This window comes from Dipteris shenzhenensis, chromosome 4 (genome assembly GCF_047967505.1).
Source record: "Dipteris shenzhenensis isolate YYH24624 ecotype China chromosome 4, Dip_SZ_1.0, whole genome shotgun sequence".
Lineage (NCBI taxonomy): Eukaryota > Viridiplantae > Streptophyta > Polypodiopsida > Gleicheniales > Dipteridaceae > Dipteris > Dipteris shenzhenensis.
Window position 1 is genome coordinate 42,474,210 of NC_141599.1, and position 24,793 is coordinate 42,499,002.

Genomic DNA, 24,793 nt, shown 5'->3' on the forward strand with positions numbered 1-24,793 from the left:
ATGGACTTATACACAAGGATTGGCCATATGAATATCCTTTTTTGTGGTGCATAGCCTATCACCCTAAAATAGCATGCAGATATCAACTTGGTAAATGTCATGGAGTTATTGTTGTGACCTCTTGTTTGTGGGTGCCCTGCCTTTGCATGATGCAAAAAATGGTTGTAACTTTTTCTCTCACTTAAATTATGAGGGTACTCTACCAAGCTAGAGAAGCCAAAGAGAAAAGAAGCAACTTAGTCCTACACCCTTAGAGCCTCTAAGTTGAGAGTGCCCAAGCCAATGAGTCTCCGAGTCACCCAACCAAGCTACACCTTGAGTGACATAACCTAAATAAGAGACCAACTAGCACTAAAGGGAGCAAAAAGCAAAAATGGTGAAATGTAACCTATCCTCTGGCATCAATGGTGTAGCCAAGGTACAAGAGATCATAAATGAGAACAGTTATGTGTGTGACCAATAAGGCACCAAAGAGGAGTGTTGAGAGAATGGTTCTTACAAGAGCACATCAATAAAGCCTAGAGAGGTCAAAAGGATCTAGAATATAAGGATGAGTTGTGGAGAGATCAGGATGAGGTGAGATAAGGTAAAAAGTGGCATGATGATGTGTAAAGTGGATCCTAAGGATATCTATAGATAAGTCTCTCCTTTAATGGTTGACAAGGACATTGGAATAGATTGGATTAAGCGTTCCCATTTGTCTATCTATCATGAAGTTTTTTATATATTGGAGCCCCATAGATACACTCTTCTTGTATGTGCCAGGATTAGTGGTGATTGATCCTTGTATTTTATTTGTTGTGCTACTTGGGTTCTATGCACCTCATGTTGCTTACATAGCCTTTATGTGACCATGGCTCAATTGATTGCAATAACTAAGCAATCCAGGATGTTGATTTCCAACAAACCAAACAAGGTCATGCATTGTATGAAAAGGAGGGTTCTTTTCGGTGGCAAGGTCCATTAGATACACGTTTCGTTCCACCCAAAGCTTAAGATGCTTCTTTCCTTCCAAACAAAGACAATAGATTGCATTTTCAAAAGCTCCCCTCAATCCCAAAGTGTGAATGCTTGCTTTTTAGCCTCCAATTGTAAGTTCACATGGTACTTGTTGGAGATGTCCTTGAATGATGCCATGAGTAGTGGAGTATAGGGAGAGCTTAGGAGGCCCTGAAAGAAGGTAAGGTGTGAATGAAAACGTGAAAAAGTGAGGAGCAAGCATGGAGCATCAAACATGGAAGCATGCAAGCATGGAGTAGTAGGCGTATAGGGGGAGGAGGAGCTACAAGCATGCATGAGGAGGAAGGAGCAACATGCATGCTTGGAGGAGGAGGAGGAGGGACGAAGGGAGAGGGAATTCAATTTTAAATTTTAAAAATTCAAATTTTGATGTGATGGCCTCCTCCTAGATGTAAGAGGTGGGCTCAATTGTGGGCTTAGCCCAAATAGGTAGGGGGGCTAGGAATCTGATGGACCCTACCATGGGGATTTCATTAGGCCTAACCCATTTCTTACTGCATTTCTTACAAGGCCCTTTTAAGACCCCATTTCTCCCCTAGTGTTTTATTATTGATGCAAATCATGCATGTTTGTGAGTTTTGGATGCATGGCAAAATCTAGGGGAAAAAAATCAATTAAACTCAACACAACATAACTAAAACCTCACCAAATTTCCAAATTATAGGGATTTTCCAAGATTCTCTAACATAATGTTTCCCCTTGGTCATCCTAAATACTTCTTAACAAGACTAGAAAATTACAACCCAATCATCATCATTGGTGACTTCACAAAATTAACTATAAAGCTACAATACAAACATCCAACATTCTTCCTAGCACTCTCCAATACAATACCATGCACTCAAGTACAATGTTTTTAATAGACCATTTTCTTGTGTGATTACAATATAGCAAGTTTTTAGCATACACCACTTTTGCTCACCTTCATGTACATTCTAGATTTCACATTTTCAAACATCTTTGTTAGTAACCACTTTGATCACATGGTGTCTAACAACCCAAGGACATTCAATGGAGGCCAAGTCCCGCCGCAAGGCCCTCTCTCTCTTTTGAAGAGTATGACAGCGGTGCATAGCAAAGCTCCTCACTGCTCCATTGAATCGCCTCAGTTGCCTACACGGCCCACCCTCCCTGCGGGAGGTTGCTGCCAAATAGTTGTAATACTCTGCTGTACCTCCTCCTCCAGGAGCAAAGCATCTGGAATGCGGACCCCTCACTGCGGTAGGCCACGACGGGGCTGCTCTAGGTGAAGAACGATAGGGGAGTGGTCCGAGAGGGTAGTCCCTGCTAGAATATCGGTGGCTCCACCCCTATCCATGGCCCAATCTCCGACATAGAATCTGTCTAGTCTCTCAAGTAGACCATCCTGCCACCGTTGCCCAAAGGAGAAACTAAGACTGCCAGGAGACCTAGAGAACTCTGGTTTCCTCTAGGGGTCTCGACCACAGATCGAGAAAATGAATTGCTCCCAAGTGCTTCTTTACGAAGCCGGCATCCCGAAATAAGAAGCAGCCCCGTGCTTGCTCTCCTCAAACTCGAGATTGTTGAAGTCACCTCCAACAATTCACGAGTCCACATCCGGGAGGGACTCCATCAACTGCCTCCAGAAGGCGGGTCGCTGCTGTCTACAAGTTGGGCCATACACATTGAGAACCCCAATCTTGGAGTCCCCAACCCTCAAACCCATCCATACTGCTCTGCTTGGGATGAGCTCGCCCTAATCATACACATCCGCTCCAACGGACTGGGACACCAAAATGTAGACCCCCCCACTCCTGCCAACTGTGGGGGACCATACCTCAGGAGGGCTACCTTGCTGGGCTTCTTGTGTTCAACCTTGGTCCAAGTCCCCGGAGAGGGCTCGACCCAAGGTGTTTGCAAGTGCTGCCGATTCTAGGGAGCCCTCTGCCCTTGCTTGGGCTAAGGGGGATGGGCTGAGGGGGAACCCCTTGCTCCTACCTAGGCTGAGGAGGATCCCTACTCAGGCCTCTCATGCAGTCCCGAGCTAAGTGTCCCATCTATCTGCATCGGAGGCACTGGCCTGGAAGCCCAAAGACCTCAACTCTCTGACGTAGTTCGCCTCCATCCAAGGTCTCCAGAAGGATCTCCTCAGGAAGCATTTCGGGGGTGTTCACAATCACTCTCAGCCTGGGGACCCCATCATCTGCGACCATTGTGGCTATCGAGGGAGGAGGAGACTCCAGCACCGTACCAAAACATCCTCCGATAGACTGGAGAATTGATCTATACTCCTTCAAGAGCCCTGGGAAGCGGAGCGTCATCGGGAAGCGAGGTACGTGGGGAATCATGTCCATGTCCGCCACTGTGAAGCCATGGTACCAAGGGAAGAGGAAGACCAAATGAGGACCAAGAAAGATAGGGCTCTGCTCCACAAGTGACAAGGTGGTCTCTGGAGAGCTCAGCTGGAGAAGGGAGACCCCTCTCCCATAGATGGTGACCTCCTGCCCCTAGGGCTAAATTCGCCTGAAGCCAATCCCGAATCTGTCACCTCAAGGGGGTGAGCCCAACAATCCAGCCTACCAGGGCTCGGTCCTGAAGAGCCTCCACTGCACTTTGAACCTGTTGCTTATCGTTCGGAGAGAGCAAAACCTTAACAGTATTGGGAGTCGAAGGTGCTGCCATTTGAGCCCCTCTTGCTAGACCAAGGGTCACTGTCAACGTTGATCTTCAGAAAAAAACAATTAGCCCCCTGCTGCGTGAGAAGGAAGGCTGAACAAAGGGATTCCCTCCACTACAGCTGATGGGTCAAAAAACAAGAGTTTTCACCCTGTATGCAACTGATGTAAACCCCCAAAGTTGCTTGAGCATTCACTTACGATTGCCCCTTTTCTGGCTGCTACAGAAAGCACTGAAAATGCATCTGTTTTCCCCTTTTTCTATGCAAAGCCGTGCATCTTTTGTACTCAGCAAATCTCTAATTTTATGCTGATTTTCTCACAGTAAAATGACTAACAGATGGGTGGAATCTGATGGCAAAAACTCTCTGCAACTGTCTCTTTTTTTTTGGGTGTGTGGACAATAACTGGATGAGTAAGCGACTGGTTACACTAACCAGACTAATTGACTCTAGTCTGGTTAGTCTGTAACTGAGCTCTAACCAGAGCAATTGGACTGATCACAGTCTGATTAAACTAACCAAACTCGTCTGATTAGGTCAAGTTAATTGGACCAAGGTTAGGCTAACTAGGTACTAGTTCAACTAGCCAATGTCAACTAACCAGGGTCAACCAAACCATGGTTAACTAATTGCAGTTAATTAGGGATTACCCTAACCACAGTCAGCCACCTCAACTGACACGTGTCACTGTGAGAGTGAGTCTACCTTAAGGTCGGTAGAGCGATGGAGAGGCGACGGATGGCGACGAAATGATGAGCGAAAGTCCTGAAGCGATAGGGCAGCGATGGCGACCTCGACGAAACCTTGAAGGGCACAACAAAGGAGCAACTCCTCACAGCAGCTCCTCGAGCTCGAATCACCAGAGGGGCAAAAGACGAAAGCACAACACTGGCTTGCCTTGAACAAAGGAACACGACGGAATCTCGAGCTTCACGGTCTGAGCTTCATGGCTTGGGGTTCACGGTCTGAGCGCACGGTCTAAGCATCTCGCAGCAATGCTCACCTACGCCCAGGACTACCTAAATGACTCAAAGGCTCTGCCGACGAACGCTCCGGCAAGACAAAGCCTCCAACACCAAGCTCCTCACAAACCGAAGCTCCACGCCATTCACACGCCTCAATGACCCACACACCCCACGCTTGAGCACGGGGAACACCTGTAGTCCACGTAACTCAATCTAAAGTAAACCCTAGTCAAATAAACCACACAATAATTGGTTAAACCAAACCACGACTAGTTAACTTAGGTAAGGTTAAATGTAATCCTAGGTTAGTATAATCTAGCCATAGTTAGTTTTCTTACACAATTATGAAGATTAATTGGAAAATTTTGCCAAATTATTACTCAATGGCTACACTGCATCGACAAATTGGCATTGTTCAACAAGGTCATCATCAATTGGGGAATATCAATGTCAAAGAAATCAACTAACCCTTTGATTGACACTTCAAGTATTTTGATAACCCACTATCCATAAAATCAATCGCCTATTACTTTGGTTATTACAATTAGGTCAAAGAAAAAAGGTCAACCAGTTTATAATAACTAAGTGAACAATGCTAGATCTCAATAGGAATGTGTCATTCCCAAATTCAATCATGAGGGATTAAATAAAGGAATTCAAAAATTGACATTACCAAAGGTAGTTCCAAAGAATTGAGATATGATGGTAGATTATTCAACAAGTTAAAAAGTGCTAACATGGACGGAAATCTATCACTAACAGAGCACCAGTTTCGCAAAAGTTTTATCAAAGTATTGCATTAAAAATTTAAAGAGCAAATGGCTATGGCTAAACTTGATGATGTTCATTGCATTGAGCCAAGATTGCACTAATGCATGAATATCCTCATGCTAAGGAATGATCTGCTGGTCAAAGGTGGTGATAACTGGATCCAAGGATGGTGCAATACAGCAATGCTAGAGTATCATGAACACTAATCTACTGATGAAAACTGTGTCCAAGGATGTTATATGCTCTTTGTCAAAGGTGAAAGCATTAGTTATGGATGCTGGAATGGAATCACTTGAAGAGCTAAATCACTGTGGCATGTATCTCCGCATGTGACTGGAGATGTAAGAGCCTCATATTGAGGACTTACCTGCTGAAAATTTGCATGATCACTGCTGCTAAACTTATGCATCATGTGGGGTGACAATAAATGGAGTCGGATCCATGTATGAATGTGACGGTCGTACATTACTAGAATCAGACTATGCTGATATAGATGGGATTGACTCGTGTTGGGGGCTTACCATCAAATGTGCATGATCAAAAACTGCGGGCTAGTCCATGCTAACATGTGATACATCCGCATCTAATCTCTCAAGACCAATGAGACTTGAGTCACTGTCGTAAACTGGTACATACCCAAAGTAGGTTCTCTTTTCACTTATGGATCTCATCCAGAGTCAAGACTAGTATATCATCAACTATGTGATGTAAATAACCCCATGCTAGAGGTTGTATGATGCTCTGTGTTGGAGGCTTATCCATGCACCGACGAAAGTGTCTAACCACAAGAACACTGTGTGAGAGCTACCATTGAGATCTTATGCTCAAGCTGCTACTGGAGACTTACGCTAAACGTGTCAATCTGTGAACTAAGTCATGTGATGGAAGAACTTAGTTTAAGCTTGTAATGAAATGATGACGATTGTATGCCAAGACTAGCTAAGAGACTGTACAAGGTTGATGTATGCGTGCAAGAACTAATGCCAAAAAATAGTTAATGAATATGCATGTACATGGTGGTGTTTGAGCGTGCAAGAAGAATGCAACAATCTTAAATCCGAGAAAGATATCTCTACCAAGTGTCACAAATCCTTCATGTGGAGAAGTACCAAACTGCCAAATATACTGAGCTGGTGTCAGATGTGTGAATGTGTACACGGATGATAGATCCAATGGGATTGACGCTAGTGAAAACTAATCAAGTAATGTGGCAATGGCTAACTTGGCTTAGTGGAGTTTAATCTCTTTTATGGATGTGCTAGTTTAGCTAGACTACACATCGAAGAGCAAATGCAATAAAAAAGAATTTTAGTTTGTTCATTTTATGTACTAGATGGCTATAATGGATTAGGATGTGGTTCCGATGAAGAGGATTGGATGATATTGACCTGTGGAAAAGTTAGAAGGTAAATCCGAGGTGCTCATCACATAGAGCACAATCTGGCGACCATTTCTGGTTTTTATAGCTGCCCCAAATTCCACCTATATCAAAAGTTATGGCTCCTGACAGGATGGCCAAACTTTGATCACAAGAGAGCCCAAAAATGATGATGTGGATGGAGGGTGATGTGGCACGAGTGGAGAGGCTAGAGTAGGAGAGTGGAGAGGGTAGAGGAGAATGGAGAGGTTGGAGGGTGTTTTAGAAAAGCCCAAAAAAAGACAATTAAAAACGTTGTTTCGAAAACGGTTGGTGTTTTTGTTTCTGTTTCGGCCGCACAAATCAGCATTTCATGCAACTATGCTCCTACTGGATCGACACCCAAGGTAAAGGGAGTGAGAAATATCCTCCTACAACCAAGCGCCAAAGGACGAGCCTTTAGGAATGCGCAGGCTGCCTTTCAAGAATCAAAGACAACCTCGAAAAAGCCTCGGCTCACAACAGTTGAATATTTATAAGGCAGGGGAACGAGGTTTCGATGAAGAGCAGTAAGCATCCAGTCCATAGCCTGTAATCTAGAAAGGTGGGACCTATAGATGCAAGTGAAGAGAATGGTGGAGCTTCCCAACAGTCTTTTGAAAAAGTGACAGCTCTTGCAACTGTAGGAAGTGGTCGAGGATTGTCCTCATGGGGATCCATCTCAAAATCAAGGCTGAGAGTCCGACTCAAACTCCAAGAAAACTGTGTCCGTTGCTTTGCCAATGAAGAAAGAGGGAGAGGCTTAATGGAGAGGGCTGAGTGAGAGGAGAGGTTAGAGGCTGAGAGGGGAGAGGTTACAAGCTGGAAAAGGAGGGGCTGAAGGGGAGAGGAGGGGCTGAGGGAGGGAGAGGGAGAGGCTGAGAGGAAAGAGATTGAAGGGAGAGGCTGAGAGACGGCTTTGGGGCTACAGCAAGCTGCAAAAATGAAGCTCTTCAGCAGAAAAGCGAGCAGCAGGTTACAGCTAATCGTAGCAAAGGTACAGCAGATAAATGCAAATTGGGGGGCAGGTTTCAAGTCTAGAATCAGCAGGCCAAATAGGGCAGATAGGGGAGGCAATGCTGGAGCAGATTTGTGGAATCAGAGAGCAGCACTTCCTGGATTAGAATCGCTTTTTAGAGCAGCCAAAGCTTAGAGCTGAATCACGTTTTGGAGCAGCAGCAAACCTGGAGCAGATCTGCAATTTTGTGTAGCTTGAACTGGAGCAAATGATCTGCGATTTGAGGCAGCTGAAGTCTGGAACTGAATGGCGAGATCAACCAGCTTGTGCCTGGTGGTAGAAAATCGTTGTACAGCAGCCTGACGGGAGCGGGTGAAGGAGGAAGCAGAGGGGGAGGATTAGAGAGAAGGTTAGAGCTGCAAATTACAGCAGGCGGGAAGAGGGAGGCTGAAGGGAGGGAGGGAGATGGAGAGAGAGGCTGAGGGAGAGAGAGAGAGAGGCCGAGGAGAGCAAGGAGCGACGTGGAGCTAGCTGCAGGACTTGCCACATATAGATTTGGTCATAAGCACATGCGAATCTTGATCATCCGTGCGTAGATCTAAAGCCTAAGAGTGCATTAAAGAAGCAGCAGATGACGAAACAGTAAAAATATGCAGACTTGACATCCTGTTCAAAATGTTGACGTGTTGACTTATTAGTCAACCTTACTTCTTGAACGACTTGGTCAAGGCCAACCCGTGAAGTGTTTCAGCTGATTAAACACCCCCAAACTCCTCATTCTATTCATTAACAGTCCTAGCACATCCTCAAAAGTTTAGCCTCCACAACAGCCCCTACTTCACTCTCCATAGCCTCACAACAGTTACACATGAGCATTCAAGCTTTCTCTATTCTTCAGCTACCCGTAGCAAGCCTCTTCGAGGGGCAGACATATGTTGTATGCAACCTCTTCAATGAGCAACACACACAATTGTATTATTTGAGCATTTGGTGATGTCCACAAGTAATAAATCAGACAGTTAACATAACACAAGTTTGAGGTTGTGAACCAGTCTGTGTGTGATCAACATCATGGCTCTTATGCATGTACATGAGGTTTCTCTCTTTTGTTCCAGTTAGCACTCACACTTCTGCACTCATTACATAAACATGGTGAGAGAAAGATGTCCAACCATTACATCCATAAGTGAACAATTGGAGCCTTTTGAGGCTCAAATCCTTACTACCACAAATGGCTTTCTCGACAAATATGGTCTTCAACACTATCTCTTTTCCTATTATTGTTGCCCTCAAGGTCTTCTCACCTTGAAGAAAATGCTGAAGAGTCTTTTTGTTTGAAAATCGACATGTTGCTTCTCCCAGGCTTTTATAAAACAGGTCTGAACATCCTTGGCAATGCTAATGAAGCTTAAAAAGGAGTTCATGTAAAATTAAGCTTAACATTGGCTGGATTTGTCCCACAATTTTGTGTGTGTGTGTGTGTGTGTGTATGTGTAAGAGAGAGAGAGAGAGAGAGAGAGAGAGAGAGAGAGAGAGAGAGGGCAGCATGTGTGCACACACACACATTTCACATATGCATATACACAAAGTAATCTCCATACGGACCTTTGCTCTTCACAGATCGTGACATCCCCTCCCACTCAAAAGAAGACCCTGGTGGAGATAATGAACTGATGTAGAAAATATCACTGTAAATTCTGAAAATACTGCTGTAAAATGTCAGGGTACTGCTGTAAGTCTTCATCAGACTGCCAAGTAGCGTCGGAGTCATCCAGATCTCGCCAAAGAACAAGGAATTCCGTGATAAGTCGATGTCGAGTCTCTCGCTTTCGATGGTCCAGAATATGCTCAGGAATAAGGAGAACATAATCGTCTTCGATTTCTGGGACATAATCACCTGCAGGAGGAATTGCTTCATCGCCTGGAATGTACGTCTTTAGCCAAGAAATATGAAATGTTGGATGGATTTTACCCCATGATGGTGGTGATTCCAATTTGTAACTTAAAGGTGAATTTTTCTTGACGATCCGGAAAGGTCCATAGTATCGTGGTCGCAACTTAGGAAACACAGACTTAACCGTCTTATAGCGATGTGGGGCTACAAATAATAGCACCATGTCACCAGTGTCAAATTCCAGGTGACGTCTATGTTTGTTGGCAGACCGTTGATACCGCTCTTGCGCTTTTCGCATATGATCCCTGACTTGCAATAGAATGTCTTGCATTTCTTGAACCAGTTGATCAGCTAGGGCCACTCGATGTTGAAGTACAAAATTCGTTGGTACAATCGGAGTGTGTCCATAAGCTGCTTGGAATGGAGTCATGCTGATGGCACTATGGAAAGAGTTATTATAAGCAAACTCAAGGAGTGGTAGATACTCTTCCCAAGCTGCTAGGCGTGACTGAACATAATGTCGAAGCATTTCTTCCAGAACTTGGTTGACTCTTTCAGTCTGGCCATCTGATTCTGGGTGGTAGGCTGAACTGAACTGGCCATCTGATTCTGGGTGGTAGGCTGAACTGAACAGTAGAGTTGTACCCAAAGATTCGAACAGGGAAATCCAAAAGTGACTGGTAAACTTAGGATCTCTGTCGGATATGATATTCTTGGGCAATCCATGGTGTCGGAAGATGTGTTGTATGAAAAGTTTGGCTATATCCGGAGCCTGTGCACTGCTTTTGCAAGCAACAAAGTGTGCCATTTTGGACAATCGATCAACAATTACCATAATCTGAGTGTTACCTCTGGAGGATCGTGGTAGTGTTGTAATGAAATCCATGGAAATACTTTCCCACCTTTCAGTTGGAACTGGAAGAGGCTGAAGAAGTCCTGTTGGAAGTCGTCGGCTTGCTTTCATTTGTTGACAAGATAAGCAAGATGTAACCATTCTGATGACATCGCTTTTCATCTGAGGCCAGTAGTATGTTGCACTGAGTAACCGATAAGTCTTGTCGATGCCTGGATGGGCAACATAAGGAACTACATGATGCTCTTTTAACAAAAGACGTCGAACATCCTTGTCATGTGGTACACAGACGCGATCTTGATAATAAAGAAGGTCGTCCATATAGGAATAGGAAGAGAAGATCTTTTGTTCGGAAGTCGAAGGTTGATCTTTTGAAAGAACCTGTACTGCGGTGCCGAAGTCTTTATCATTGAAATACTTTCCTTTGAATGAATTCGGAACATCCACAGATAATGTAGAGATTACCATGGCTGATGCTAGAGGTAACCTGCTGAGAGCATCTGCAACTACATTGCGTAGTCCTAGAATGTACTCAATGGTCATGTGAAAGTTGGCCAGAAACTCAACCCAGCGTGCTTGTCGAGCGTTCATGATTGGCTGAGTAAAGATATACTTTAAAGAGTGATGGTCTGTTTTGACCACAGAGTCGGCTCCCATGAGATAATGTTTCCAAGAGCGATAAGCATGTACAACGGCTAGAAACTCCTTATCATAAACCGGATATCGGGTTTGGATATCAGAATGTTTATGGCTGTCAAAGGCAATAACTCTGCCTTCTTGCATCAAGACTGCTCCTGTAGCGATGTCGGAAGCGTCGGTCATGACCTCAAATGGAAGGTTTGGGTCAGCAATAGCCATAACTGGTGTGGTAGTGAGTGCTTGCTTGAGTTGTTGGAAACTATACTCTGTTTCGGGAAGCCACTGAAAAACTGCTGTGCTTTTCAATAACTCGGACATTGGAGCTACGATTTCGGAAAACTGATAGACCTTTGTATGGTAGAAGTTTGCCAATCCGAGAAAAGAGCGGACATCATGAACATTCTTAGGAGTAGGCCAGTTTCGGATTACCTCGACCTTCTTGGGATCCACAGAGATGCCTTGAGCTGAAATAACATGTCCCAAATATTCGAGTTGGGTCTTGAAGAACTCACTCTTCTCAATGTTGATGTAGAGAGAATTTGCGCGGAGAACCTCAAAAACTTGGTGAAGATGTTGTTTGTGCTCAAGTAGGGATCTGCGAGAATTGTGTTGCATGTAGAAGTTGATCGAAGAGGTCATCAATGCGAGGCAATGGATAATTGTTTTTGATAGTGAGCTTGTTGAGGGCTCGGTAGTCGATGCAGAGGCGCATTGACTTGTTCTTTTTTTCCACAAGTAGTACAGGAGATCCGAAAGGGCTGCGACTGGGCCGAATGTGACCTTTGTCGAGTAGTTCGGTGACCTGTCTTTGGATTTCTTCATTTTGAGTGTAAGAAACCCGATAAGGAGGTTTCGACGTTGGATTACTGCCGGGAATAAGTTCGATTGGGTGATCCACTGGTCGTCGAGGTGGTAACTGCTTTGGCAATTCCTGTGGAAAAATATCCAGGTAAGGCTGGAAAAAAGGTTGGTTGAGGTATTCAGGAGGATCCTTTGTTGGTGTCTCCTCTACTGCCGTAACCAACAGAAGTGAAGTCTTTACTTGACGTTTACGAACCCACTTCTTTACTTGTAGGGCAGAGGCAACTGGGGTTGAAGGAGAGTCCCTAAAACCAGTTAGCTCAATAAGTTTTCCCTGGTGGACAGACTGTATAGTATGGCTGCGAAAACTGATTGATGGATCATAGTCGTAGAGCCACTGTTGTCCGAGTATGACATCGTACCGAGAAAGAGGCATAATGTCGAAGTTCAACTTGTCCGTATAATGTTGGATGCGAAAAGACAAGTTTTTAATCCTGACAACTGCTTACGGAGCACGTGTTCAAAACTTTCCCATGTTAACACACTTTTGCCGTCCTTTAAGCGTCTTTGCCACCATAGAAAAGCTGTATCCTTGAGGAGGGAGGCTGCCAAGGCGATCTTTTTGCCTTCAGTGAGGTCAACAGTATCAAAATACATGCGCATTTTTGCGAGCCATTGGTCAACTGTTCGGCGATTGCGTTGACCAGTGTAGGCTTCCGGAAGTTTGATGTCAATTCTTTTAGTTTTGGAAGCTTGAAGTAAACGGTAGAGGGCACGTAGTTCAGTGTTTTCTCGTCTGGTTGCGTCACGTCATCCTCTGTATGTGTGGTACGGCGAGAATCTTGAAGTTGTTAAACTTTCTGGACCAAGTCGGAGATGCTGTCCTGAAGCTGGGATATTTGAAGTTGCAATAGTGATTCGCCTTGAACGTTGACTTCAGGGGTCTTTTTTGGACTTCATTCTTTTATCTCTGGGGAAGCTTCACGCGAGTGGTGCGACATATCGGAGATCCCTGTGAGAAAAGCGCGAACTTGCGCTCTAGTTTGTACCATTCCTGGAAGAGGATTCGGGCTGCTCCCTGAGGTTGCTCATGTTGGAGGAGGCAGGCGAGGCAGGATGGAACCACCCGTGGAAATCTGGTAAGGGAGGTCCTGTCTGAGGTAACACTGGTGATGCCGAAAGTGGTGTTACTGCTCGTGAGAGGACAGGGGTAGGTAGCAGAGTCCACGGATCTGAAAAGGGATAAGGAGCTGCTGTCGGAAGTGGAGGATATCGAGGAGAGGGAGTGCCTTCAGAGTGTAAATACTGACTTGGAGAAGGTACAACCTGTAGAGGAGGATCTCTGGGAGCTGAAGGAGGTGGAGAGTACCTTGGAGATGCCGAAGGTGAGGGGTAAAATTCTCTCCAAAAATGGACAGCAAACTCTTGAGGAATATCGGGTTCAGGATATCTTCGTGTCTCGTGGAACACAACCTGTACTGTGCTAAGGAAGTAATGTAACTGAGGTGCCTCACGCAGAAGGTAGAGGATGTGGTCCAAGTCACTAGGAGGGCACGTGACACAGAAGACCCAAGATGCAAAGGCTCCGAAATGGGCTGGCTGTGCAATTTGAACACGATATTGTGTGGTAGCTGATGCCTGAGGTGTCCTTGAAATGCCGGGTGAATTACCAGGGGTTTCCATGCTTTAATGTGGATTCTTTCATTTGCTGTAATTTGTTAAAGAGAATCCTTAAAAGCAGATTGGAAAGACTCCACCTGGCAATAATTTAATCTGCCAAGTTGTTGCGTAGAAGAAGGCTGCAAATCGGTGTCCGGAGATCCATGGTGCAATGGTTTGCGAGGAGCGATCGATACTTGTCTGGTCCGGGCTGTCAACAGGCTGTCTTCATCGCCGCGCGAGGAACTTCAACTGGTGCTGATTTGGCAGGGCCAAAAATGGCGAAACAAGGGGCTGCAGGCTGTCAATGGCGAGGCGCGGAGCATTGCCCAGGGCTGGACTGTGCAGGAAAGGCAGGAGCGAAAAAAAAAACCTGGCGGGTCAAAGGACTGCGCAGAAGAGGGGGGGCTGGCGAGGCCAAGGATTTGTGCAAGGCGGGTCATGCAGTATGGCGCAGGAACTATGGCAGGACAGCGCAGGCTGGCTGTACGGCAGAAGGCTTGCGCAGGGCTGTACGGCAAAGGCAAGGGCTGGCTGCAGGGCTTGCGCAAGCTTGTACGGCAAGGGCAAGGGCTGGCTGTAGGGCTTGCGCAGGATTGTACGGCAAGGGCAAGGGCTGGCTGCAGGGCTTGCGCAGGGCAGTACGGCAAGGCTGCGCAGAACTGTACGGCGAGGGTGATGGCTGGCTGCAGGGCTGGCGCAGGTGGTACGGAAATCCGTACGTGCAGTTTTTCGTTGGGGAAAAAGATGCGACTTTTCGTTGGGGGCTGCCTAAAGGGTTAGTTGCCCCAAAAATTAAATGGGGGGTTTAGTTAACCCTAGGTAGCTAGGGTAATCCTAGGGGTAGGGGATGGGTTTATTTTTTTTTTCCTTTTTACCCCTCTAGGTACCCTTTTGTAGGTACTTGGGGCCTAAAAGGTGTGCCTATTCGAAGGGGTGTGACCCTTGGAATAGGTGCACCTTTTCATGAAGGGGTGTGTCCCTGTTTTTAAAAGGGGTGTCCCTACATGAATAGGTATGTCCTTTTGTCCACGATGGGGTGTGTCCCGTGAGTGAGGAGTCGAGACTCGTCACCAAAAGGTGTATCCCATGGTGGAAAAGGTGCGTCCCTTGGTTTTGGGACAGCCCAACACCTGAAAAGACACGATTTTTGTCGTGTCCATTCACATCAACTTGTGATGTGAGGGAGATGGAGAGGCCATAGATGACTTTAGGCAGGGTAGGCGTTTAAAATTTTTACGCTCATCCTCTCCATCTCTTCCATGCACAATGTGCACGGAATATCCTTCTAGCGGAAAAGATGTATCAGATCAGCGCTAGAAGGTGGGGGGGCATTTCCTACAGGCAGGAGCGAATTTTGCTCTGATACCACTGTAAGAAATCCTAGATTTACTATATTTAGAAATGTGCTAAGGAACAGAAAGGAGACTGAGATAGTAGAGAACAAGGAATAATTGTATTGCTTGAATATCTGTAGGGTAGATGTTGTGTGTCATCCATACGATTGGGCCTCTCTTATATAGAGAGTGAAGAGTCACACATGAAAAGGTGTGTACTCCAAAGGGTATGTGCATGAAGAGGTGTGTACCCCTTGTGAAGGGTGTGACCCTTGATGAGAGGGTACATTACAATAGGAATGTCTCTTCAATAGGATGTCTCTTGTGAAGGGTTGTGCCTCATTAGGAAGTGTCCCGTCGAAAGGGCAAGTGTCCCGTCGAAAGGGCATACCCTTCCACAAGTGTCCATTCATCAAACCATCCATAAGTCTAGAAATAGAGAAAGGAATACGTCACAAATCGTGACATCTTCTCCACGTCCACCTTGTCTACATTCACTTGGCGAGGTTCGGGGCAGCCGGCAGCGAACTCAAGGAGACGGAGGTTGCAATGACAAAAAACCAACCGCTCCAATTGAGCCGTGCTCAATCTGTTCCTCTTCTTTGTGTAAAAGAGAGCCCAAGTGCTCCAGTTCCTCTCACAAGGACCGGAACTGCAGTCTTGTGAGAGAACACGTATAGCAAGGTGTTTCTGCCATAAGCCAATTAAGCAGAGATAAATATCAGGAACTTGATAACTTTAAACATATCAGGAGATAAGTTCCAACGCCTCTTCTTCATCTTGCAGCCCTTGTCCTCCACTTTTTGCAGCCAAGGCTGCCATACACACACGCTTCCATTCTGTTAGGCCACCTTTCACTGGAGTAGGCATGAACTCACAAGGTCCTACATCCTTGCTGGGAACACCTGCTAGATGGTCTTTCACCCATGTGACAGACCCCGTTTTGCTTATGCCGCAATAGTTGCATCTCCACTTCTTGGAGCCACCGCCTCCTTTATAACTATCCAGGAGGGAGACATGGACCCAATAAGCATCTCTCGGCATTGAGGAGGATGGAGAGGTGAGAAGGAGGATGGAGAGGTCACACGTGAGAAAGGATGGAGAGGTAGAAGGAGGATGGAGAGCTCAGAGGTAAAAGAGGATGGAGAGGTGGAAGGAGCCTGGAGGATCAGAGGTAGAAGTGAAGGAGGATGGAGAGGTTACAGGTAAGATTAAAGAGAGGATGGAGAGAAGAAGGATGGAGGGATGGAGTCTGGAGAGCAGGCTGCCAAGCTGCAGCTTGCAGGATGGAGAAGATGGAGGCTGGAGCAAAGGATGAAGAAGATGGAGAGAGAAGGATGGAGGTCCAAGGAAAATGGGATGGAGAGTCCAAGAGCAAAGGATGGAGGGATGGAGAGAGCTTAGAGAAGGTGGAGAGAGCAGCAAGGATGCACAGGAGGAGTGGAATGGGTGGGAGGCGGCGAAATCACGTTTTTAGGGTTTAGGGCAAATCAGGTTTTACGAAACGGCGTTTCTTGACAAAACGCCGTTTCCATTTCGTCGTTTCCGTTTCCGGCCACAAAACGGCCATTTCGTGCAACTATGGGTGCCTCTCAGGGTTCAGTTCTTTAGAGAGCATTTGGGATCCATATGACGCAGGTTTTAAAGAGTGGGACCAGGAGGCCTTTTGCAGATAGAGTCGGAGAGGGAGTCGGAGGAGCTGGCACTCTTGGAGGACAAAGGATCAGAATTGTTGGCCGTTTGGGCAGAGACTGACATATCGCTCCGACCATGGTCTTAGCAAGTCCAGAAGGAGCGGTTTAGCGTCTCTGGCTATGGGAGGGCAGCCCTCTCAGGGACATGCAGTGGGACCCAAGGGAGTCATTCTGGCCAGTTCGGTTGGGATACTCAGACAAGAGAGAGGAGGTGCCCTTCTTTTCTTACACGACCCGCATCGGCAGACGCATCCAATTAAAGGCACAGCATGGACCCCCTCGAGGGAGCGACATTGGCTGGAGCAGGAGGTTTCTAGGGAGACAGTGTCCAGTATCACTGCGTGGAACCTCTGGGTCACCCGTTGTAGTTAGGTGATGGGAGGGCAACAGGTTCCACCGGCGACTACAGTAGTAGCCATATGGCAGGACATTATCTTCACACTGAATGCCAGCTAGGAGCACGGCGTTCTAGGTTCATGAGCGACTGCCGAGCAGCGGGAACTTTCTGCAAGGCTTGGCCTGCAGGCATATTCTACACATTCTCCACGGGAGATATCCGGACAATCCCTAGACAGTGAGTTGGGATTGCCAACAGGCTGGAACAGCCAAGTCTTCTCTTTGTATTTACCATCATCAGCCCTAGTTTGGCAGCTGATTTGTATGGGGTTTTTTCAAGCATTAATAGAAAGTTCCTCTCTTTGCAAAAAATAACTAAAGCACAAGAGAGTGAAACTTTGAAGATGACAACACCAAAAACAGAGATGCTAGATTTGAGCAGCTTCAAGTACACCCTCTCCAAACTGTCACAAGCTGTGTTCCAAGGTCTACCATTGGTAGCTGAATATATGAGCTGTGTAAGCATTTTTTTAATAAGAGAAAACAACATATATGGTAAAACACCAAAGTCAGAATCGCTACGCTATCACGCGGCTTTAGGTTGAACGAAAAGTTCACAAGGTGAAATGCACACCCACCACCACAACTTTAAAATAAAAGCCTTCGATGGATTTAATAACTCCTATTGTAAAAACAGAAAAAACAATGCCTTAGAATGTTACATCCTACCATTGCAGATTTTGAAGAGAGAATTTAGTACCAAGAAAGATTAGTCAGAAAGTATATGCATCAGAGTCCTATTCTGCAATACGATGTGATGTACATATAGAAACTTGCAGAGTAGTGAAAGCATGCCAACCAATCTAGCTTGCAATAAGATGTGACACATATATAGAGACTTTCAAAGCGGCAATAATCTAGCCTGATTCCAGCAAATGCATAAAGTTTACGAATTTCAGAAATACAACATAAGAATTACACAATGTCCCATGGGAGTTGCCTATTAACCGAGCCCACGGACCCTGCAGATGCCTATTTTCAAACTAAACATAATTGCTCTATTCAAAGACACTGATTGGGCATGCATTCTCTGGCCAATTTGTGATGCTTGGCCCTCCTCATCAAAGTGAAGGTCATTGATAAAATGTTTAGCTTGTTGTGTGTTAGTCTTGTGTATTATATTCTTCAAAACTTTGGTACTCACAAGCATACCAGTCTTGGTCAATCCTAACATAATGGAGTTGCCTGCAAAACATATCCTTCTCATTAATTAAATATAATTAAGTCTGGCTCACCCAATCCAAAAATAAAATGGAAAAGACGTACCTTGTTGCCTTGCACAAGCAGCTACCAAAAATGAAATTTGGCAGCACTCCAAATCTTAGTTCTCCATACCACTCAGCGTACGAAAGTTGGAGCTTTTATCTATAGAACCTTTCCACTTCATAGCTTCAAAGACCCTAAAGCCTTTCGACAAATGTCCAGAAGCACGAATTGCACTAAAAAATGCTTTCTGTGCACCAACATCCAGAATGACTTTCTGCTTCAGAATATAATCACAAAATTGAAAAGCTTCATCTATCATGCCTGCATTGCTCAAAGTGAGAAGAAGGTTGTTGCAAATTGCAGCACTTGGCTTTGGGCCAGATGCCAACATTTCCTCAAAGAGCTTCAAAGCCTCTACCACCTTTCCATTCTCACAGAGGCCAATAATAACTATTGCATATGAGTCCGCACTTGGATATAACCCTCCGTCGATAACCTTTTGAGAATTGCCCTGCACTTTTTCTGCATTACAATTGGATATCTATGCCAGTTAGGAAATAGCACTAGTACAGAATAGAATGTCTAAATATTCTGGAGCTGCTATACGCCTGCAGTTAACATTTTCCTTATCAGAATCACAAGTGAATAAGTTTATCACCTGAGAGCTTGTGGAAAAGCCCCACTACCTCGTGCCAATTCCCTGTTTCTAAAAGATACTGAAGCATGTTGTGGTAAGTGTAGACACTGAAATTGTGTCCTCTCATCTCTAAATCTTCCAAAAAGGTCCCTATTTGTTGCATGATATTTTCTCCATGTAAGGCACAAGCCAATTCAAAGTGCGTGAAAACTTTGGGCAAGCAATTATTTTCTATCATCTCCTTGTAGGCTTCCTGTGCTCCATCAAATTTCCCTGCTGCAGAATATGATCGAATCAGACTGGTATAAATAAAGCTATCAGGACTAAAACCTCTGCTTTTCATTTCCCTGAAGAGATCTAGGGCATAATCCAGCTTTCCTGCTTTACCAAACCCTGAAATTAGGACTGCATACAGTTTATTATCAGGCCGTAGACCAGCTTGAAGCATCTGCTGATATAATCTTTGAGCTTCGCCAAGATTGTTTGCTTTCAGAATAAGTTGAAGGGCACAAGTATATAAAGGCACGGTGGGGATAACGTTCAAGTTGCTCATGCAGTCCATTGCTCTCACAACTTCGTCTACCCTATGTGCACTTTTCAATCGATGAAGGAAGACACTAAATGCATAATTTACCTCGAGACCATGTCTTTTCATACTGTCCAGTACATCCCATGCGGTTGCAAAATCTCTTTCTTTGCCCAACCTGCCAATAACCTTCGTGAAACTCTCAGCTCGATGCTCATAATTATCATCTTTCCCTACCCACTCCAAGAAACCCATAGCCACTTTTGCGTTCCTCTGCTGACTCACAACATTGGCAGCAATTTCTGGAGTTACCTTGCCAACAAACCGTTGAAGCATTTTTTCTGTATTTGGTCCCCAGCCGTTTTGTTCTAAAATGAAGCATATACTCGTGACCAATGTCAGGTCTGCAGAAGACTGACTTGTGTGAATCGAGCTTTTATTCATTGCTTGTTCACCTGTATTACATGCAGCATGTATTCTATTCTCATCTTCAAGGCATTGTAGATCATCTGAGCCCCGGTAACTCTCAATGGGACATTCCTCACCTTCTTTTACGGCTTCAAGTTGAGTTACAACACGTGAAGGTACTAATGATAAGATAGAACTTTTGTTGCTTTCTTCTGTTGACTGTAAGCCGTCGGACCCATTTGAAGCTTTAGGCAAAGCAGGTTCACGCTGTTCCTCCTCATCATCCGTCCCACTTGTATGAGTTACAAGTTCATACTTAATGCCATCGCAATAACATCGGATAAGCCAGCCACCGGTCATTGCAGCGTTTGGCTGAAGCTGCTGGTATACGATCAATTTGTTACAGCCTTTCGAAATCTTCCTTGGTTGCAAAAAGGGTAGCTGATCCTGCAGGAAGTTTGCAGGTGTGCGTACACCGCCTCCATCTGAGCCAGCTACTCTTGGATGAATCAACTTTCCTCTGGGTCTTGTAAGACAGGATGGCATAGCATATCTCCAACGAATCAGCTGATTTGTTGTATGCTGCATTAGAGTCTACCACGACCGTGCTGGGAACTTGAAGAATCCGATAGCCACTCCACATTGCACCTTAACCACCTACACTTGCATGAGTTCCCGCGGCAATGTTCCATGGGTACGATGGTTACATAAGCTATGTCTTAAAAACGAATAAAGCTTCCCGGAAAGGCTGAAGACGTTTATATGCAGTTGGGAAAAATCAGAAACAGAAAGGAAGGTTGACACACCGCCCTCGATTAGAAAATTGGGTAGGAAGTCTCTCGTCATCGCCGTCGTAGTTTTTCATGCGTCCTTGAGTCTGAGCTCGTTCATGGCAGGTCACCTGTGCGTTGCCCACATCCTCAAGCAAAGCGAGTGCAAATTTCAGATAAAGGGTCCGCATGAAAAGCCGGTTCACAAGCTGAGTAGCGTACAGTCTTGGAGAAAAGCGAGCCCAAATGAGCATATCATGAAATGCAGCACAAAAGAGGCTAACTCCTGATGCATATTGTCTCATTGTTCACATTCCAATCAGCCTCCAAGCACTATTCCATTTCAATTCGAGCTGGGTTGAAGATCATTGTATCTCGTTCCCTTGCAGTACCATCCTGCAATTTGCATCATTTCGCTTGTACAAGTTTCTACCAAATGTTAAGCTCGATTCAAGTAGGGGAATGATGGGGTCAACTATGTTGAGGAATCCACGAGTATAATAGGCAAGTACAAGTACTAGTGAGCACTGCCTTAGATTCTCCTATACGCTACCGATCGTCCAGATGAATGGATGATTACTTTGCAACACCTATGATGGAAGCCCGTGCGTAGATCCATTGGAAAGTTTTCTTGTTGTTCATTTCACTAAAAAAGAAGCGCGTGTGTGTGTGTGTGTGTGAGAGAGAGAGAGAGAGAGAGAGTTGTGAGAGTGGGGGAGATTTCACAAAAGAGAGAGAGAGAGGGGCTAAAAACCAAAATAGAAGGGTATGGGGGAGGAGCCATGCAACATAACTTTAAGGGCAGAGATCAAGTAAAAACTATACACAACGTAGGGCCTCATCTAAAGGCCCTTGAAAAGATAAAGCCAATGTGGTTGTAATATTAAAGATTAGCTTTAAATTGTAAAGATAAACCATTTAGCACAAAAGACCACATGGTGCAAAACTAATTTCTTGCACTTGGATACCGATGGAAATAGAATCGTTTATTGGGGTTAGATTCATTGTACTTGAACTAGTTCTTAAGAAAAAAAATAATGCCATCTTATATTATGGGCTGGTCAGACCCAAAAAAAGCCACCAATACAATCATAAACCACAGATGGCCAAATAACAAAAGGGCATACTACACTACTTAGCAAACCATAGCCCTTACAACTGATAAATGTCAATAAGCGCCTTGCTCTCAACTGGCTTCACAATTTGGAACACCACACTGAAATCCAACAAGCTCCTTTCTACGACTCTCATCCAACACTCCTACAACCAAATGGCCTCAAAAATCTGCCCAGTTCTGCACACTCCATACAACTAATATACATGCACACAAGTATGGCAAATATGTTGCAATTGTTGATGTGACTCCTTGGGCATCCCCCACAAAAAATTGTCTAAGAAAACCTCAACATCCACCCTCCCAACCAGATCGCCTCCTCCAACCTCTTCCAGACCCCCTTAGCACTAAACATTCCCAATTCCATCACACTCTTACACATCAGACACAATGGAGAAACATTAACCCATTTCTACTAGAACACTTCTAAGAAGATTTTTCACCTTGTCAACACCAACTAAACTTCCAAATCTCCTCTTACCTTCTCCTCCACCACTTGACACATTGCTGCTGCAAACATCAGTTTTCATTCACTCTAGCAATAAGAGACCTGACCAGCATCAACAACCTATATAGCATTAATTTTCCTCGACACAGAACCTTTTTCCACCAACCATTGATTCACATGCCACCTAGCACTCACCACATGTTAGTTGGCCATTTCTCTTGCACACATCTCACAATCTGAGCCAAAACCAACACCTCCCATGATTCTTGGAAAGATCCAATGACTTGAATAATCTCTCCTCTCATCCCACAATCGGCCCCAACTTGGCCTTCTTTGACAACTTCTTGGCTTTTGATAGATCTAACAAAGTCAGCAGCAGCTTACCATCCCATAGCATAGCTCTACTCTACCAAATGCTTTCAAACAAGCTCCCACCTCCTCTTCAACCCTTTTCGCCTTTCCACTTCATCAACACCTCACCTACCTTCCACACCAAACCTGCAAAGTTCCAAGTTTGACCCCCAAACCTTCATAGGAAATCAATAACACCCCACCTACCTTCCACACCAAACTTGCAAAGTTCCAAGTTTGACCCCCAAACCTTCATAGGAAATCAATACATTGGCTTACCACACCAAATCAAACTCCTCCAAACTCCCACTGACACACCTTTCCCCTCCTCCATAACCCACTTCACCCATTCCCACCCAAGGAGTAGCACACTCAAAGAGTCATTTTGCAAATTAGAGGGGTATTCCTTACATCAATATCTGGTAGTCCCAAACCACCCTTAACCTTCAAGGCCTCCCATAGGATATAATGAAGCTTCCTCCTCTCACCTTTCTCTACCCAAAGTGATTTTCTAAGAAACTTTTCAAACTCCAACCAATGACACTTCCTAAAACCCCCACTGAGGCCATATAATTAGTCATTCCAAACAAGACGTCTCGAAGGTGCTCCTACCCCCACAATCCTTCCCTCATCCACACTCTTCTTTAGCATCGCCCACTAGTGGGATTGTCCCAATCGCAAACAATAGCAGCACAAGAGGACATCCCCATCTAATAGAAATGTAAATCAAAGCTTACCACAACACCTCCATTCAAACATAATACCGCATCCAAATGCATTTTTTAACAACATATTCACCGCAACAAAGTATTTACCAAAAACCACCTACAATAGGACCCTACCTATGAAATCCCATTTGATCCTAAGTTTTATTGAAGTCAAAAAAAAAAAAAAAACCTGATGCACAAGCATAGTCCATGGAAGCTGACACATCAAAAATATTCTCAAAGATGTCCCTACCCCCTTCACAAACCAATTTCGCTTTCTATTCAGCACACACATATAAAACTCCCAATCCTCATTGCCAAATCCCTAGCAACAACCTTGTATGAAATATTTAGCATCATGATAGGATGCTAATCACCCACCCTCAACCTACTTTGATGCTTTGAAAAGAGTTTCACCAAAATTGCATTCACATCATCCTAGAGAGCCTCTCTTCGGACTACTTCATTTGCCATCATTATCAAATTCTTGTTTAAGAAATCCCAAAAAGCCACATAAAACTCAACAGTCCAACCATTAGGATCCAAAGATTTCTCCTTTGTCATCACACATAAGGCCTCCCCCAACTCTTTAATAGTGAGGCCTCTCTAGCCGAACCTATTGAACCCCAAAAACCTTGCTTCCTAACCCCAACAACATCGCCTTCATCTTTTCATCCTCATCATCAATAACAGTTGGCTTCCCCACAAATTCAATTATTTTGCCCACTATTTCAACTAATTCTTTCCTAAACACCTTAGGATTGTGCCAAAACTCAGCTTTAACACCAATTCTTATTCTACACCCAATCCACTAGCTCCCTTGAATGGTTTATTTTAATTGCTAGGAAAAGAAATGTGACAAACAATCCCCTTCAAAAACCATGTTATTTTTCTCTTCACCCTTGCCGCCTCCACCTTTTCACACTCCCATGCAGCATCTCCTTCACTCCATACAAGGACACCAATAGTCAAATCCTCTAAGCACACTCTAAGGGTCTCATAAATACTCCTACTAATCCCTACCAAATTTCCCATGTCTGCTCTCATCTTACTTTTAAACTCCCTGTCCCATTTCATCACAAATTCTGTAACCCCCCGAATGGCTAGACCCCACCTCTTAGATGGATCTCCTCCCAAAGATTGGCATTCCAACCATGATTTCACCATGCTTACATAGAACTTTTTACTCACCAAATGATTCTTATCTAACTTGAATGGGACCTACTAGACACCACAAGCAAAGAAAACTACCAATTTACTGGAAAGTGATTAGATAGACCTAATTGAAAAAAGACCTAATTGAAAAAAGTAACATTCTCCCATAGGGTCCCTCATTGAAAAAAGTAACATCGGTCATTGAAAAAGGTAACATCGGTCCCTCATCCACCACTCTCCCGAGCATTAACCCTATCGATCCTCCTAGCCCTGAATCCAAACCCCTCGTCTCATTATTCTAAGAAAACCCACCCAACCCATTAGAGTAAATCTCAATACAATTTACAAGCCCCCAAGCCATTGAAACATATGACATCATAGGAGCCATCATCCACCACCCTCCCCTTGAAGCATAACCCCTATTGATCTTTCTAGGCTTGAATTCCAAAT

General features: G+C 44.7%; 1 protein-coding gene across 1 annotated transcript; it reads right to left on the reverse strand.

The window, feature by feature from the left end:
- Positions 1-17,878: 17,878 nt before the first annotated feature.
- On the reverse strand, positions 17,879-20,951 carry LOC147902890 (uncharacterized). Its single transcript, XM_087374147.1, has 4 exons — positions 20,605-20,951; positions 18,886-20,455; positions 18,288-18,749; positions 17,879-18,206 (listed from the first exon to the last, which is right to left on the reverse strand). Exons 2-3 carry the CDS (start codon positions 20,384-20,386, stop codon positions 18,343-18,345), a joined length of 1,908 nt encoding a protein of 635 aa, XP_087230273.1. The 5' UTR covers positions 20,387-20,455; positions 20,605-20,951; the 3' UTR covers positions 17,879-18,206; positions 18,288-18,342.
- Between the last annotated feature and the right edge of the window lie 3,842 nt (positions 20,952-24,793).